This window comes from Lagopus leucura, unplaced genomic scaffold, assembly GCF_019238085.1.
Source record: "Lagopus leucura isolate 7727_CA_CO unplaced genomic scaffold, USGS_WTPT01 Super-Scaffold_73, whole genome shotgun sequence".
Taxonomy (NCBI): Eukaryota; Metazoa; Chordata; class Aves; order Galliformes; family Phasianidae; genus Lagopus; species Lagopus leucura.
Window position 1 is genome coordinate 11,457,337 of NW_024962252.1, and position 15,669 is coordinate 11,473,005.

At 35.0% G+C, this 15,669-nt stretch overlaps 1 protein-coding gene across 1 annotated transcript in view; it reads left to right on the forward strand.

The window, feature by feature from the left end:
- MYT1L (myelin transcription factor 1 like) overlaps nucleotides 1-15,669 on the forward strand; it is a 130,468-nt gene that overhangs the window by 71,478 nt on the left and 43,321 nt on the right. Inside the window, exons 11-14 of the mRNA XM_042885470.1 lie at nucleotides 2,478-2,725; nucleotides 5,064-5,300; nucleotides 7,043-7,164; nucleotides 8,078-8,146. Of these exons, the coding sequence (XP_042741404.1) occupies nucleotides 2,478-2,725; nucleotides 5,064-5,300; nucleotides 7,043-7,164; nucleotides 8,078-8,146 (676 nt within the window). The remainder of the gene's footprint in view (nucleotides 1-2,477; nucleotides 2,726-5,063; nucleotides 5,301-7,042; nucleotides 7,165-8,077; nucleotides 8,147-15,669) is intronic.

The window sequence follows — 15,669 nt, forward strand, 5'->3', positions numbered from 1 at the left end:
TCACATCCATCTTTGGTTTCACTGCTGGATCATAAAGCATAGGTGGACTGGAGAGCTCCAGAATCTGGTGTCACAGAGTTGGGCTATGTAGCAAGCAGAATTGTGATAGTGAAACAGTGTAGCTTCCCCTTCCTTAGCAATGGACTTGATTTAATTCATTATAAATTGGTGATCTTTGTTTCTCCTGAAAAGCTAACATGGGGCGAGCAGTCTGGGCTATATGACTTGTTTTAAAATGTGCACTTACAGTTAATTTAAAATAACAATGGCCATTTCTCTCCAAGTTTTGCTTAAATCATTGGTTATCTAAAAGCTAAGAACTGTGTAGCATGCATATAGCACTTTAAGCCTTCAAAGTGTTTTGCAAGTGAATCACAACACAACTAAATTTTAGAAGGAATTTTCTATTTATAGGGAAAATGAATTCAAGGGATAATATAGCTTGACCAAGGCCACAGAGGAGTCCATATCAGAGCCTGCATGAGTTTCTGATGGTTAGTCCTATGTATAAAGCTGCCTATTTCTCCCCTTTAACACACATTGTTACATATATGATTTCACATGTAGTATGTCTCTTACGTTCATTCAAATGTGACCTCCTGTGAGAAGACTAGCATTCTTTTGCAAGTAACATAAGCCTTATTTGTTCGTATAAATTTTGAAAGATATTTCTAATTTGACATGCTTAGCTGTACAGGGTGCTTGCTGTGCTAACACAGGAGAAACTGAATTATTCAATTGTTTCCTTCCTTAAATATAGAAAAATTCTTGTGTGTATTGGATGGCATTACAAAGTAAGAATGGATAAATGCTGAATTTTTAATGACTGCCACTGACTACTGTATTAATAATGAAACTCTGGAGAAATTGTTCACAGGTTTATTAGTAGTGGATACCCTGCAAAAGTAGTGCTACTATGTGTTTAAAACAAAGAAAAGTGATGAATGTTCAGCATTAGCTTCGCTTAAAAAAATCACACCCTGTGCATTATGTGGCTTTCCATCTGTTATGCATTAAGTGAAACACTATTTCCTTTACAGTAAAAATAGCACAGTGATTTTTTCATTTTTTTGAAGAAGAGAGATGACATAAGCTCTAGCAGAGATATTTTGCTTTCTGATTCTTCTTTTGAATACTACCTGCCTAGCACAGCAGCCTATGGTTCACAAATGGGCTATGCTCATGGGAGCAGATTATTATATGTACGTCTGCTCAGACAAATGCACCTGAAGAGTCTGGCATTTAAATGGAACCCATCACAGAAGAGCTCTAGCTAGAGTCTGACCTTTTTTGTATAGCTCTCTAATCAGCATGCTAGTTTGTTATTGTTATACTGTGCTATACGGTATGATCTCTGCAGTATACATTTCCATCTTAAGGGGAAATAGTCACGGTAATACCCATTTATGTATCCTATGACCTTGACTTTTATGTGAGAATATGTAAACTTTCAGATTTTGGAGACTAGCTGACACCTTCTTGCATTTTGTAGAAGTGCTTTTAAATAATTTATTTGGGGGAAGGATTGGAGAAATAAGTGGGCTAATAGGACTGTTTTGCATTATTATTATAATACATTTGGCTGTAAGGAGCATGTTTTAATGCAGTGCAGCAGTTCTACATTGTATTTAAATAGAATGGAAGTGAGCTTTGTCAGTGTGTTAGTGGTTTCTGCCAGTCAGAATACAGTGCTCTGTGTCTCAGTATGAGCAGTAATGAGCATCTTTGGCCCTTACTGTTTTTATAAAGAATTGTAAGCACTTGGATGTTTGAAGCTGGGGGTGATTCACTTAAGATTGTTTCCATTTATGCAGCTACTGCTTTTGCCTGTGTGAGATCCGTGGAATAACTTACATGTGGCCACTTTATTTCTTCTTTCATCATGTTCTTGTCTTCCTCTCCTTTCTGATGGCCAGTCTCCTAGTGTGTATAGGAAGAAAAATCCTTTTAGGAAGTGTGAAGTGTTAAGAATATATGGTTAGCACTTTGGTCCAGAAACCCAAGCCCTTTCAGCGTGCTTGATGTCCAGTAGCCCTCGGGAGTCTAGACCTTAATAGTACACTTGCTCATGTAGCTATTAAAGGTTTTATAATGTTATGTTGCCCCTCTTTAGTAAAACTGAACAAACTGAGCAGATTCTACCTTTTGTCTGATTCTGTATATGGGTAAAAGCAGTGTTTGAGTTTTTATTGTTTTCTAAATCCAGCCTGTTTGTCAGAAGAATTCATGATCACATCATACAGATTTGTATGGGGGATTATTTCATACAAACTCATATATTTAGCATATAAAAATCACAGGCAGAAATCAAGAAATACAGCCATCATTCTTATTGCCTTTTTTTTTTTTTTTTTTTTTTTTTTTTGTATTGGTTACTGTTGCTCATTATAAATTTCACCTCCAGCAGTTTGTTTTTCTCTTCACTTATGCAGAATGCTAGTTCGTTTGAGTCATACTTGTCATATTTCTTCCCACAGCTAAACGTTACTGTAAGAATTCAAGTCCAACCAGCAGCACAACAAGCAGTTATGCCCCTAGCAGCAGCAGCAATATGAGTTGTGGTGGAGGCAGCAGTGCCAGCAGCACCTGCAGCAAGAGCAGCTTTGACTACACTCATGACATGGAGGCAGCACACATGGCTGCTACTGCAATTCTGAATCTCTCCACCCGCTGCAGGGAGATGCCTCAGAACCTCTCCACTAAGCCTCAGGATCTCTGTGCAAGGGTAAAAATCAGTAATTATGTATGTTGATGAAGATTCGTCTTTACTGCACTAGCTCTGTGCCTCTGATAGAAAGAAGTGTGGTTTTTTTTTTTTTTTTTTCTTCTACTCAAAATTAAAAAAAAATTTTTTTTTTTCTAAAACAAAAAAAAGAAAAAAAAAAAAAAAAAAAGGAAATTGCTCTCAAATATCTTGGGAAAACCCGATCGGTATATAATCCGAAAGCATGATAGCATGTACTCCCTCGTTTTTTAATTTGTCTCTTACTGGTGAGATCTGTAATTATAAAAGATGTTTGAATTGCTCAAGTGGTATTAATTGCACTACAGATTTTTTGCTAAACACTATCTGATTCATCCATTTTGTGAGAAGATAAAGATTTAATGATATAATTTCATTTAAAAGTTGTATATGAGACCTCAGGTTGTAAGATCTATTAAAAAGAAATCTATGCTGCTTGTATGTTAGAATTTCTTGCCTGTGTATGGTATCACAGTTCTTAAGTCACTGCATTAAGCATTTGAAACAAACAGTAAATCCTCCAGTACATGTGATTTCAAAGGTGCTTAGCAGGTGCAGCGTCACTGATGTTCTGCATGTTCATAGTTTCAGTATGTTATGAATTGACTGTGGAGACAAATAATAAATGTTGTTAAGCTTTATGTACTAAGAAAAACAGTATGCTATTAGCATTCAGTAAAATTTAGCAAAATATTTGTTTTTTAATTTTAAACATTACTTTTTGACTCTGATAACTATTAAAAGATTAGTATTTAATATACATCAACAAGCAGTACAGTGATACCTATGGGAGACCACTAGATGGCTGAGTAGACAGATGCAGTGCAGTGGGAAGATTTTTATTGTGCTTATAGGAGAGATTTTGAGCTGGCAGACATGTTCTTTTCTTCTTCATTTAGACAAAGGTTTCTTTATTTTCCATGTAAAAGCTTCTAGAAATTTCTTAGGAAACTAAACCCTTAGCAGCAGATAGAACCCAATTTAATCTGAAATGGTTGGTGACTGTTTTCAGATGCTGCTTTTTACATTGATGTTCTTTAGTAATATTGAAGAGGTAAATTTCCTTCTGGAATGTAAAAAATACAGTTGTATTCTGTATCAAAACAGTGTAAAAAGTTGGAATAAAATACCTTTTTTCTTATATGTTAAAGACAGAAGGTGCCTCTATCCTAATGTTTCGCCCTATCTAAAACCTGGATGAATGACTCCAAGAGAATTCACAAATATTTTCTAAATAAAACTAGAAGGATAATATCAATTGTATTTATGTTATGAGAAAAGGCAGTAATTGATCAAAAAGGGATTTGCATTCACAATGCTTTCCTGCAGCTCTTTTGTTACTAGAGGGAGTCTCTAGACATACAAGGAGTCAGTAGCATTCACACCAGTTCTGAAACCAAATTTCTTGTGCTTCACTTTTGAACAGATCAGTGACTATTTGTGAGCAGTTTTATTTTATTTGCTCTTTTTAATTATTTTTTTAAATTAATTTTTGTTTTAATGTCTTTTTTTCCCCTCACCTAAGAATATGAGACAACACTTGTTTGTTTCCGTAAAGGAGAAAGTCAGAGCTTGTACTCACCCTGTGTTTCGCAGTACCTCAGTTGCCACAGAACTTGTCACAACTATTGCATTATATAAATTTATTCATTATAAAGGCAGAATACAAAATGCTAATACTCTTATATCTGCAGTGAAGGAGCAGTGAAATTTAAAGACATTTCCTGTTCCTGTAACGTTGCCTAATATTGTCCAAAAGACTTATTTTGGTGCCCTCTGTTTCTTTTTAATTCCTTGACAGCATCTATTACAAACCGACTGTTAATGCTGAAGACACAAAGAAACAAATTTATTTGATGCTAGCTACTTTTTTTCCACTCTAATCACCTGGTCAGGTGTCAGGACTTTAAACAAGAATTATGCAGATATTAACTCAGAGGTATTCACCTGTCACAGAGCAAACCAAGAAGATAAAGACAACAACAAGAAAATATCTTCAGAGATGTCTCATTTTCACCTGTTTTTTTGTTGTTTTTTTTTGCACCTGTTTTTCTGGGTGGTGGGAGAGCATAATGGAGGCTCTTGTCCTGTCCCCCTAAACATCAGATTTAGCCATTCAGGAAGAAATCTACTAGAATAGCATTAATGTTGTGTAATAGCATCATGCTATGTGTGGGAGGGGGCTCAATGCTTTCAATCTATACAGGAATGGAAATACATTTTATTATTCTGCTAGGCAATCAAATATATTGAAGAACACAGAGAGGCAGCAGTTTGATAGTGTGAAGCTAAATTAACAATATTTTTCTTCTTTTGACAGAATCCTGATATGGAAGTCGATGAAAATGGGACCTTGGACCTGAGTATGAACAAGCAGAGGCAGCGAGATGGTTGCTGTACCATTTTGACACCACTGGAGCCAATGTCACCACAACGACAAGCTGTGATGAACAACCGCTGTTATCAACTGAATGAGGGTGACTGCTGGGACTTACCAGTGGACTACACAAAAATGAAGCCCAGTAGGATAGATGAAGATGATTCCAAAGAGATTAATGTATGTCTTTTTCATTTAATCGTTCTCATTCAGTCTACTTTTTGTAATCCATTGTATTTCTGGTATTTGGGGGGAAAAAGGAAACAATAGGTGTTAAAATGGTGGTTTTCTACCAAACTTCTGCTGGTTAATCTTTAGAAATACATCATGCTGACACACATCTGATCTGTGACTAAATTCCATAAGACAACAGTTGAACCAGGAATTTGAATCATGTTTTCTAACAATATCGTCTTTTTAACAAATATTTTCTGCTGAAAAGATGTTTCACTTCATCCAGATTATGATATTCTATATAAGCAAGTTGACAGAACTGTGCAATACTGGGATAATCGGCTCTCAAGATCAGATATCCCACTGAATCTGAAAACCATAAATGATGTGCTGAATGTTTGAAAGTATGTATTGCTTAGAAATCAATTTAAACAAAACCATCAGAATGTAATGTAAGCTTTCAACTATTTCAGCTAATCTTCTTCTAGATTACTTATGTACTCCTGTTAGCTCTGTGTGTGAAAGTGCCTGTATTAATGAAGTACTTTGTTTAAAGAATTATACAAAGAAGGGATATTTGAAATTGGTATTACTTTCCAATTCAGAATACTAAGATAACAGCAAGACCCTTTAAACAGAAAAGGCAAATAAACACAATAAGCTAGTGAATTTATGTTTCAATACTTAGATCATGTGGGATGTGTTCTTGTGTGAGCCAAGACACTGAAATAAACCTGCTGACAAGTTTTAATGCCACTGATTTTGTTTGTCAGTTTTCAACTCTTATCCGCTGTATAGCTTACAGTGCTACATTCAATATATAATAGATGTTTGGAGACTTCAGTACACTGTTCTTTGTTTTTCCTTGGTGTAAACTATTAAAATTAGGCTAATAATTTGTGTGTGATAGATTTCAGGCCTATTTTAATTAAAACTTAAAACTTTAAGTTCAATGCCTTTGACACATATAACAAAGTAGCATTTCCACTGTGTACTCCATACATTCTATCTCTGGTATTAGTCACAGTTCTGTTATTAATTTCACTGGAATTAGGAAAATCTATCTTTATCAATGAAATATGAGGTGAAAAATACAATATGAAGTATTTCTCAGTGCAAACATCATGATACATTTCTGCTGTGGTGTTTGTAGCACCATCTGCAGGAATCTCTAAATCAATGCATTTAACCACTTTGTTCCTGAAATAGATGGTTTTGAATTACCGAGTGCATCAGTAATGTTAATTTTAAATTCTATGATTACATTTTGCAAGACAGATCCATTGAGGTTTGCCCCAAACTTCCAGTTGTTACATTTGTTCCTATTTCATCTTTGGTGTGTTCTAAACTATTAAAGTTATTAAGATGGCTCTTTGATGAACCAGATGCTACATTTATTCTTTATTCCTATTCCTCAGTTTTGCAGTGTCTTTAGAAAAAGTATTAACTATTTATCTTAAATGAAAATAATACATCAGATATAAAAATCAATGCTTTGCTTTTTTTTTTTTTTTTTTTCCTTTAATTAAATAGCCTAATTATTTCCCACACACTGCAATGACTGCATCAGAGTATGCAAGGACTGTTTAAAAGTTTGGTAGGTGAAAGAATATGAAATAATTGCATGGTTTTTTCTTCGATTAAGTAGGATAAAAAAGGAGATAATCTCTGATGACTCTAATTTGTAATATTTTATGAAAGTTGTGACCTCACCTAGCTGAGACTAATGCTCATTTATTTGCCTGTAGCCAGAAGATTTGGATCCTTTCCAAGAGGCACTCGAAGAAAGAAGGTATCCTGGTGAAGTTACAATCCCAAGTCCTAAACCCAAATACCCTCAATGCAAAGAGAGCAAAAAGGATTTAATAACGTAAGCATAATGTGAGGTGAAATTATTTTTCTCCTTTTAACCTTTTCTCCCTTGTCTTTTTTAAACAAACAAGTACATATACGCCTTGCAGTATGAGCATGCAACATTTGCAGCATATAAATGTTTCAAACTGCCAGTTAAGTAAAGTGATAAGCTAATGTGTATTTGCTTGTTCTTAATGATGCTATATTGTATTGAGACGCCATTTTCATTTAATCCTGTTCATTTTGCAGCTTTTCAATTAGGATGCTTAAAACCCCTTGCAGTCATTGCAGCTAAACTGGAAACAATGAAACTTTTAAAAGCTTTTTTTTTAAACATACTTACTATTTTGGCTGTTTTTGTTTTTGTTTGGTGGCAGATGTCCAACACCAGGGTGTGATGGGAGTGGTCATGTGACTGGTAATTACGCCTCACATAGAAGGTGTGACTTCATTTTTTTCATGGTGGATTCTGTCTTTTCAATTTATTGTTTTCAGCTTACCTCAACAATGCTGTCAAAGTAAAACGTTGAACTATGTGTTAACCCTTTGAGTAGTATATGTTGATCTTAAAAGCATGCTAATTTGTGTGTTGTATAAGCGTCTTTTATTTTTAAATAGATTACTAAAATTTCCAAAGCATTCTAAGCATTTAAGTAGTTAACCCAGGAACCACAAATATTTTTGTTACATTTTACTAGTTTATAGAGAAACAAAAAAAAGAACATTTACAGTATGTAATTTTGGAAGTAATGTTGATATCTAAATATATTCAGAGGGTTAACTATATTACAAAATTCAATATTACAGCACTTGCCCCATCGCTTTTCTGCATTACAAACTTTTACTTTTTAATTTTTATGTTGTGTTTGTTGGGAACGTTCAGTTAATGAGAAGATTAATTTACTTGTCTGTCCTACCATGTCTTGCAGTTTGTCTGGATGTCCCTTGGCTGACAAAAGCATTCGAAGTATGCTGGCCACAAGCTCACAAGAACTCAAGTAAGATATAAAGAACAAATATTTTCCTTATAAATATTTATTTTACCACAAACAGTGTATAGTTACATCAGAAATTAGAAGTGCAGTCTATCTGGAGAGCTGCTAGGTGCTGCAGAGGTGGTTGATCGGTGCTTGAGAAGTGTGTGAATTCTCTAGAAATTCCACGTAGGCTGGGTCTATACGTAAATCTGTTGACGTAGTGTTTTCTTTTGAGTATTCATTAAGTGATAGCGGTGAAATTCGTCTAGATGTCTGAACTCCAGTTCTTTTCTGAACATTTGAATGTGCTAGTTAGAACAGAGAATTCTCATGAGATTAGACTGATGAAATACTTCTGACTACATAACTAGTGAAATGATATTTCTGAGTTAGACTAGAGGGGAGAGGAAACAGTCTGTTTCTTCCTAATGCTTACATAATCTTCCCCAGGTTTGTATCACTGTTAATAGCTTAATGCATTTTCTCATTTGACTGTTTCTTAGTGTCAACTTAGTTATTCTCCTACTTAAAATGCATTCCTCACAATTTTCTTTCAGTTCTTTGAAATGACAGTTGTGAGCCTTGAGAATTAAAGAATTGTGAGACAGATTCGATCTGTCTTCCGGCACCATGTGCTTGATTGGAATTCTGTATGTTGAAGAACTGTAGGGTTTGTTAGTGCTACAAGTTAGTGGTATTCCTGAAATGGTAGTATGGTTAACATGGAAAGATTTTCATAAGTAGCAAGAAAAAAAATGAGTAGGAAAAATATGAATTGTAGCTTATGGTACTATGCTAAGCATTATTCTCTCTACCATACATTATTGCCTTAACTAGGATTTCTTAAGTTCAGTACTTTGATGAAAAAACAAACTTTAACTTGTGGGAAAGATAAGAAAGCAAGCATGAGAAACCTTCTGAAGTTAGATATCTCTCTAGACTATTTAATCTAGTCACTAAGTGCAAGGAAGAGGTGCAGAATTCACATGTATTACCCCTCTAGTCTAAAGTTACTTTTTTGAACTGTCAGTTCAGATCGTATTGCTATCTTTTGCTAGAAAACAGTGTGATATGCAAAAGGAAAGGCTGTGAGTGAGGTCACTGAACATACATATTTTTATATATATATACATAAGCAGAATGTGGGTAAATAACCCCAGAGAAACTCTGATTTTGGCCTGACTTTTTGCTTGGGATGTGTTATAGATGATCAGGGAACTGCAGTTACATAGATAAAGCTGTTACATAGACAAGAGTGTTGGGGCAGCCGGCATAATACTTTAAGTGCATACTTTGCTGCTTTAACCCTTTAAAAAGTTTAGTTAAGTTGGGAAAGTGTTACGGGATGATCCCATTCCTCTACTTTTCTCAAATATCTACAGTCAAGCCTACTTTATGTAGACCAGAGAGAATAAAAGATCTCTTGAACTTGATTCCCACTCCTTTCTCTGCCATTTTCTCTACCTATTTTGAAAGCAAAGAAAACAAGATTAAGTCATACTTAAAATTACAGATACAGGTTTAGCTAACCTATAATTCCTATTTACTTAAGTGTTATTATCACAGTACCTACTGCACACATTAAAACACAGTTAAAGTAGTACAAATTTTAGAAAGTGATAGAATTTTAGACAGGCTAACTTAACTTGGATCTCTTTTGCGTCTTCATTACAAGGCAAATCTTCATTTTCTGATCACTTATTTTTCCGTTGGATAACAAATAGTACGTTGCACTGGACAGACAGTAAAAACTTCTTAAGCAACTAATGGATTTCCTTTGTTTTCCTCATTATCCCATGTGTGGCCCCGTTTGTTCTTCACTGCACTTTTCTCAATCTGTACTTTCAGGATATGACAACTAATTCACTCACATACGTGTCACTAATACCACACCTGAGTGTTTCCTTATTAATATATCTTGGTAATAAGGGGATTCATTTATTTTCACTTGGAATTAATTTATTTTCACCTACAATTATACACTGAAATAAGTCAGGGTTCATATTAACACTAGTTTGAAGCGAGAAAATTTAACCATATCATTTTAATTGCTTGATTTGATACTTACAGGACTCACCTAGCTCTTCACTCTACAGGGAACTATATGTATTCAAGGCCAACTTCCCAGTGAATTCTCTTGGAGCTGTGGGAATTAGGCAATTCTACACAATGAATGGTTCACCATTTGTGAAAAGGAATGAGCTGTACAGAGAAAGCAGAGTAGAGTCTGGTGATCCAGAACAGCAGTTACTTTCTCTCCCACAAAACTCTTCATACAGTCCCACCTTCCACTTGATCCAGTCACTCTGTCTTATTTCCTTTTTCATTTTTTTCTACATTTCTCCATGTTTCAAGCTCCTTGTCTCATCAGCCCATCCCCTGTCTCCATCACATTAATATTCTTATTGTTCTCTGCTACTAAGCCATCATACCGAAGTTGGTACAAAGGCATATATTCAAAAGCGGGGATGTAGGAGTCATATGGATGATAGCATCCTTTATACAGCTCTCATTTCTGCTCTTGTTCTCTGCCTAAGAGGGGAGGAGATGTGATCATGTAAATGATAATGCATATGGGCACAAAGCAGCTAAACCAAAGCTACATAAGCAACTTTGATTTGAAAATTTTTAACTGTGAAGTACTTCATTTACATTTGTTACATTTTTGTGTGAAAGGTTTGGGAATTTCCTTATTTTTAAAAAGAGCAAGCTGAAAAGAAGCAGAAAGTCCATAGTGTGGGATCCTATTGGCATCTTGAGGCTTTTGGTGTCTGCTGTATAGATCACCTGAAGTACTGTGATAGAACACAGCGGTGAAAGGTGTAGCACTCTGAATAGATGGGCACCAGAAGGAGGTGGGGAATGTTGCTAATGCATTTCATAGATATTTGCTGACAGCAAAAGAGGAGTGAGTATCAGCAGATCTGACTCCTGCCCTGGGCTTTAGAGAGAAATATAAAGGCATTTTTTATCTGTATCCCAAGCTGAGATCCCTTCTGTCCTGCTCTTTCCAATCTGTACTGTTACTGTCTCTTCATCTTTTATTCCTCATTCTGGTTTTCATGCAGTTATTTCCAGTCATCTATAAAGAGTTCAATTCTTCAAAATTTCTGATTAATACTGTTCTAATGTTAGATAATGTTAATATTAGATAATGATTGATAGCTTAGCATAGAGTTGATAGGGTAGTGTAGTGACTTTTTGTACTGCATAATTTGGGACACTTTCATAATTTTTTCAATTTGCCATATAGCTCACTAGCTCATAGAGAAAATATTGCATTTGTGCTAGCACAGCCTTTATATCATGTTCTACTAATCCACAATATCCTTGTGTGTACTGTAACAACACAAATCATAGTGCAGCTTTCTAACTAGAATTCTGCTAGCACATTGGTGGTGGTGTTTTTTTTTTAACTCCTTTGTAAACTAAAATATAGCACACACTGGAGACTTCAAATAACTCTTATGATCTAGTCATAATCAAAATAACTGAAGAATCAGTAAAGTTTAGAGAAGAAGTATCTTCCTGTATTGCCTTTTGGTTATTATAGCTCTAAAAATTCCATCACTCACATTTCCTGGCTTGCAGAAAGATGACATTGTCACTCAATTAAATAGTTCCAGGGTTATCCTAATTATCCCTAACCACCCAAACTTCACTTTAAGACTTCTTGTTCACTTAAGGCTGTGAAGATTGTGTGACTCTCCTCTTTTACCCAAAGTCCAGGTGAAAACTTCTTTCTTTGTGCATAGCTTATTGACAGGTCAAAGCAGTTAGACAGCCTGGTCAATGTTCTCACTGGCGTAACAAAATAGAAATAACAAAATAATTTATTTGGTTTTAATTCTGTTAGGGGTTTGATTAAGAGTTTCTGAAGAAATTAGTATCTGACAGGAATCCAAGCCTTCCAAATTTTAATATTTTGGTTATAATGCTTGTGAAAAGCAACATACTGATGAGTAAACTTGACTATGGTGGCAAAACAATTAACTGTCCATCTAGTGATAGTTAGCAATATTAAAATATTAATAATTTTAATCTAGTTTAATCGTACCTTGAGGCCTTTCCTAACCATTTTTCCTTATTTACTGCTTATTGCAGAAGTTCTTACTTACAGAACTGTAATCCTATTGTAGAATTAAAAATACTATAAAAAGGCAACATTTGAAACACTTTTAATAGTATTTAAAAGAAAAAAGAATTAAGTAAATTTTTAAATCAAGTATTTTGATTATCCATAAATCAATCCCAGACAATATGCAACATGCTGACAGAACATTTACACTTAGATTTCTGTTAACCCACTAATCAGAGAAAGTGGCTACCAGTGAATACAAGGAAATTACGAATTTTGTTCTGATCCTACTTTAATGAAAAAATAGCAATTCTTTCTCAGAGGCCATGGATAGCTAAGTATTAGCTTGGACTACTGTCAAACTAACTGTCAAATTATCAACATTTACCCTTTGTCCTTTGGGTCAGTTTTCTGCCAGAAAAACACATTAGTACTTATACTCAAGAATCTGAACCTCAGAAAGGTTTGTAGTTCAACCAAGTTCAACAAATCTTTATGTGCAGGTGATACTGTCATAATATTCCGTATTTCTGACCCACAGCACCTGTCTTTATGTAGATACTGCATGTCATTATTGTTTCTGTGGTGATCATCTTTTGGCATTATCCTATGGCACTTACAGGGTGGAGAACAATCTCATTACCCTCTATGCAATGAAGCCTGAAAGCTTTTATTTTCCACTTCTCTTCTTAACTGAAAATGTGGAGCTCGATCTGTTTTTATACATTTTCTACAGTAAAGTAAGATTTGGAATTTCTGTGCCTCCTTCTTTCCATTTCACTCTGCACTCATTTCCATATGTTTGGTAGTCATCTTCTGCTCTTTTATCTTCTCTTTAATCCTTGTCTCACCATTTCCAGTTGTGTCATCCTAAACTTAGTCCTCCATAAGGTCCAGATTGAACAGTGAGCTTCTCTGACGTTCTCCTTGTTTAACCACAACTTTTCAAGGAGGAATGACTGCATACAGTACAGTTTTCTGGATAGAAAGGATATTCTTAGCTTACACTTACAGGGAAAATCTTCTTAGTATAACTTTTAACACTCACTTTGTATTGGTGTACCAAATAATTTTATTGCAATTTCCTCAACAAGATCTAGCAACTGGGAAGAAGGGATATCCTTAATAGAGATGGAGAAGCTTGTTTTGTATTTACTGTGATTAACAGTACCAGAAAAAACATACTGTTTACTTCCTCAATTTAGTCATCTGGGAAAAAAAAGAAAGCATAGTAAAAAAAAAAAAAAAAGATATGTTGATAAAACACTGTAGAAATATTCCCATCTTAAACAGATAACCAGACTATTACTGGGCATTGGTCAGTACCTATCCTCTTAAAGCCTTGCTAGCTCTCCCAATATGCAGTCACTTTTTCTAGTCAGAGCAGTTATTTCTGCAGAGATTTATTTAGCTGCTGAAGTGCTTTCTCCACCCACAGTCTATGTCCTCAAGATGTTCTGGAAGTGTGTACCTTTGTTGTTTCATCTGTGCAGGAGTACTACCCCTTGCCTTGCCTTCCCTTCCTAATTCCCCGTTCTTATCCTATTTAACCTACATCTGTCCTCCTATAAGAACTCAGTAAGACCAAAATTTGGAAAGCTGTGACCCATTATACAGTTTTAACTCACTTTTGTGTTAGAGAATTACCCTTTATTGTGAGAAAAATAACCATTTCCATCGTTATTATCACTTTTTTTTCCTCTTTCCCAAGTTTTCTACTGTTTATGTCCTCTTATTTATTTATTCATTTATTTATTTATTACTATGTGATAAGTTGTCATTTCAGTTTTTTCTTGAATACTAACATTGTTGACTCTAGTAAGTAATTATGTGGTGTAATACAATACTTATTAGATGTTAATTATGTATCCTTTGGATCTTCAAAAAATTTTAAGTTCCTTGATGTTTTATCTAACTTCTAAGTGGAAAATGTGGTTGCAAAGACCAGACATTATGTATTTGGTATAATGTTAAAAATGACTAGAGCAAGTCATTTGTAAATAATAGTATTTCATTAACTTATCTGCAATGTTATGATAAAACAAACCGGTTTATAATGTGTTATTAAGTTAGTGTGCAAGTCTAATTATTAAAAACAAAACCAAGGAGCATAGATCCCCATTGTTAGTTCCCCTGTAAAGGATAATCTTTCCCATTTTGTTCAACTAGATCCTTGGGCCAAGTAAAATTAGGAATCTCATGTGGTTTCAGTGGGTTTTTTTTGCATTTTTGTTTCCTGTATTTATTGCAGATTTCCACTTGGATACCTTATCTTTGATGGCAGCATGCATGCCTGGCCAGAACAGAACACCTTGGGCTCTGTTCCTGCACTTCTCAATACTCAAATGGGCACTGTAGGTTATACCTAGCATTTCCAACCTCATGTTGTGTGGTGTTATGATAATGTCCTTTGTATAGAAACCCATCATCTGCAGCAACCTCATCTCTATAGTCGCAATAAGTTTTACATACGGAAGTGGCTGGGCTTTTTTTCTGTTAGAATAACTCCATTCAGACTCTGGTAAGGTTGAGTCATTCCATTTTTCTCACTTAAGTTTGTCAACTTTTGTCTCTAAAATGAATAATACTTGAGTTCTGTTTACATAAGACCCTTCATTGTTGTTTTCATTACTAAAAGGTAGTCTTAAAAGCATGTACTCTCTAAAAAGCTCCTTGCAAGCCATCTGTCTACCAGTACCTCTGATACTGTGAAATGTTCCATGCAGGCACAAAATTGTTTGCATGAAGCACCTTGCAGAATCAGGGCCTTAGTAAGTTTTCAATACTTGAAATACTCTGGAATTAGAGGCTTTAATTTGCAAAATGGCAGTTAAAATATTTAAATAGCTTCTGGCCTCTTCCTTAAATATATTGTTAGCTTTACTTCTTCTGCTGTTTGGATTATAATCAGTGTTTAAAAGCATTTGCTGCTTAGTTTTAAACTGGAATAGTCTCAATTCAGATGAATATTCACCGAATTAGAGTAATTTTTATTCAAAACAATCTGTATGACTTAAGTTCACTTTCAGAAGGAATGTAAGCACTGGGAATCCACATCCCTTTTACTTCTGTATGCCTGTCTTTGAAAGTGGAATTTAGCATCTGCAATAATGACTTAAGCAGTTTTAAATATACTATCCTAAGTTTCTAGGCTCTTTGCTAATCACCAAATGCTTCAGTGTGAATGCTTATTTGACGGTTCAGTTTAATTTTCAAAACTGTTCTCTTGTCAGTCATTCCAGTGCCATTCCATGCAGTCCCTAAGCAACTATTCTGAGAGGAGCACTTAATTGTGATTATCTATGAATTTGTTTCGTTATTTTAACATGCCCAGTGAATCTCTCTAAGGCCTTCTTGTCTTGGAGTCTTTCCATTTGTGCAGTTGCCTCTGCCATCCTTGGGTTTGGTCATACTTCTTTGTCACTAAATGTGTCCCACATCACTTACCTCATTCAGCCTGGCATTT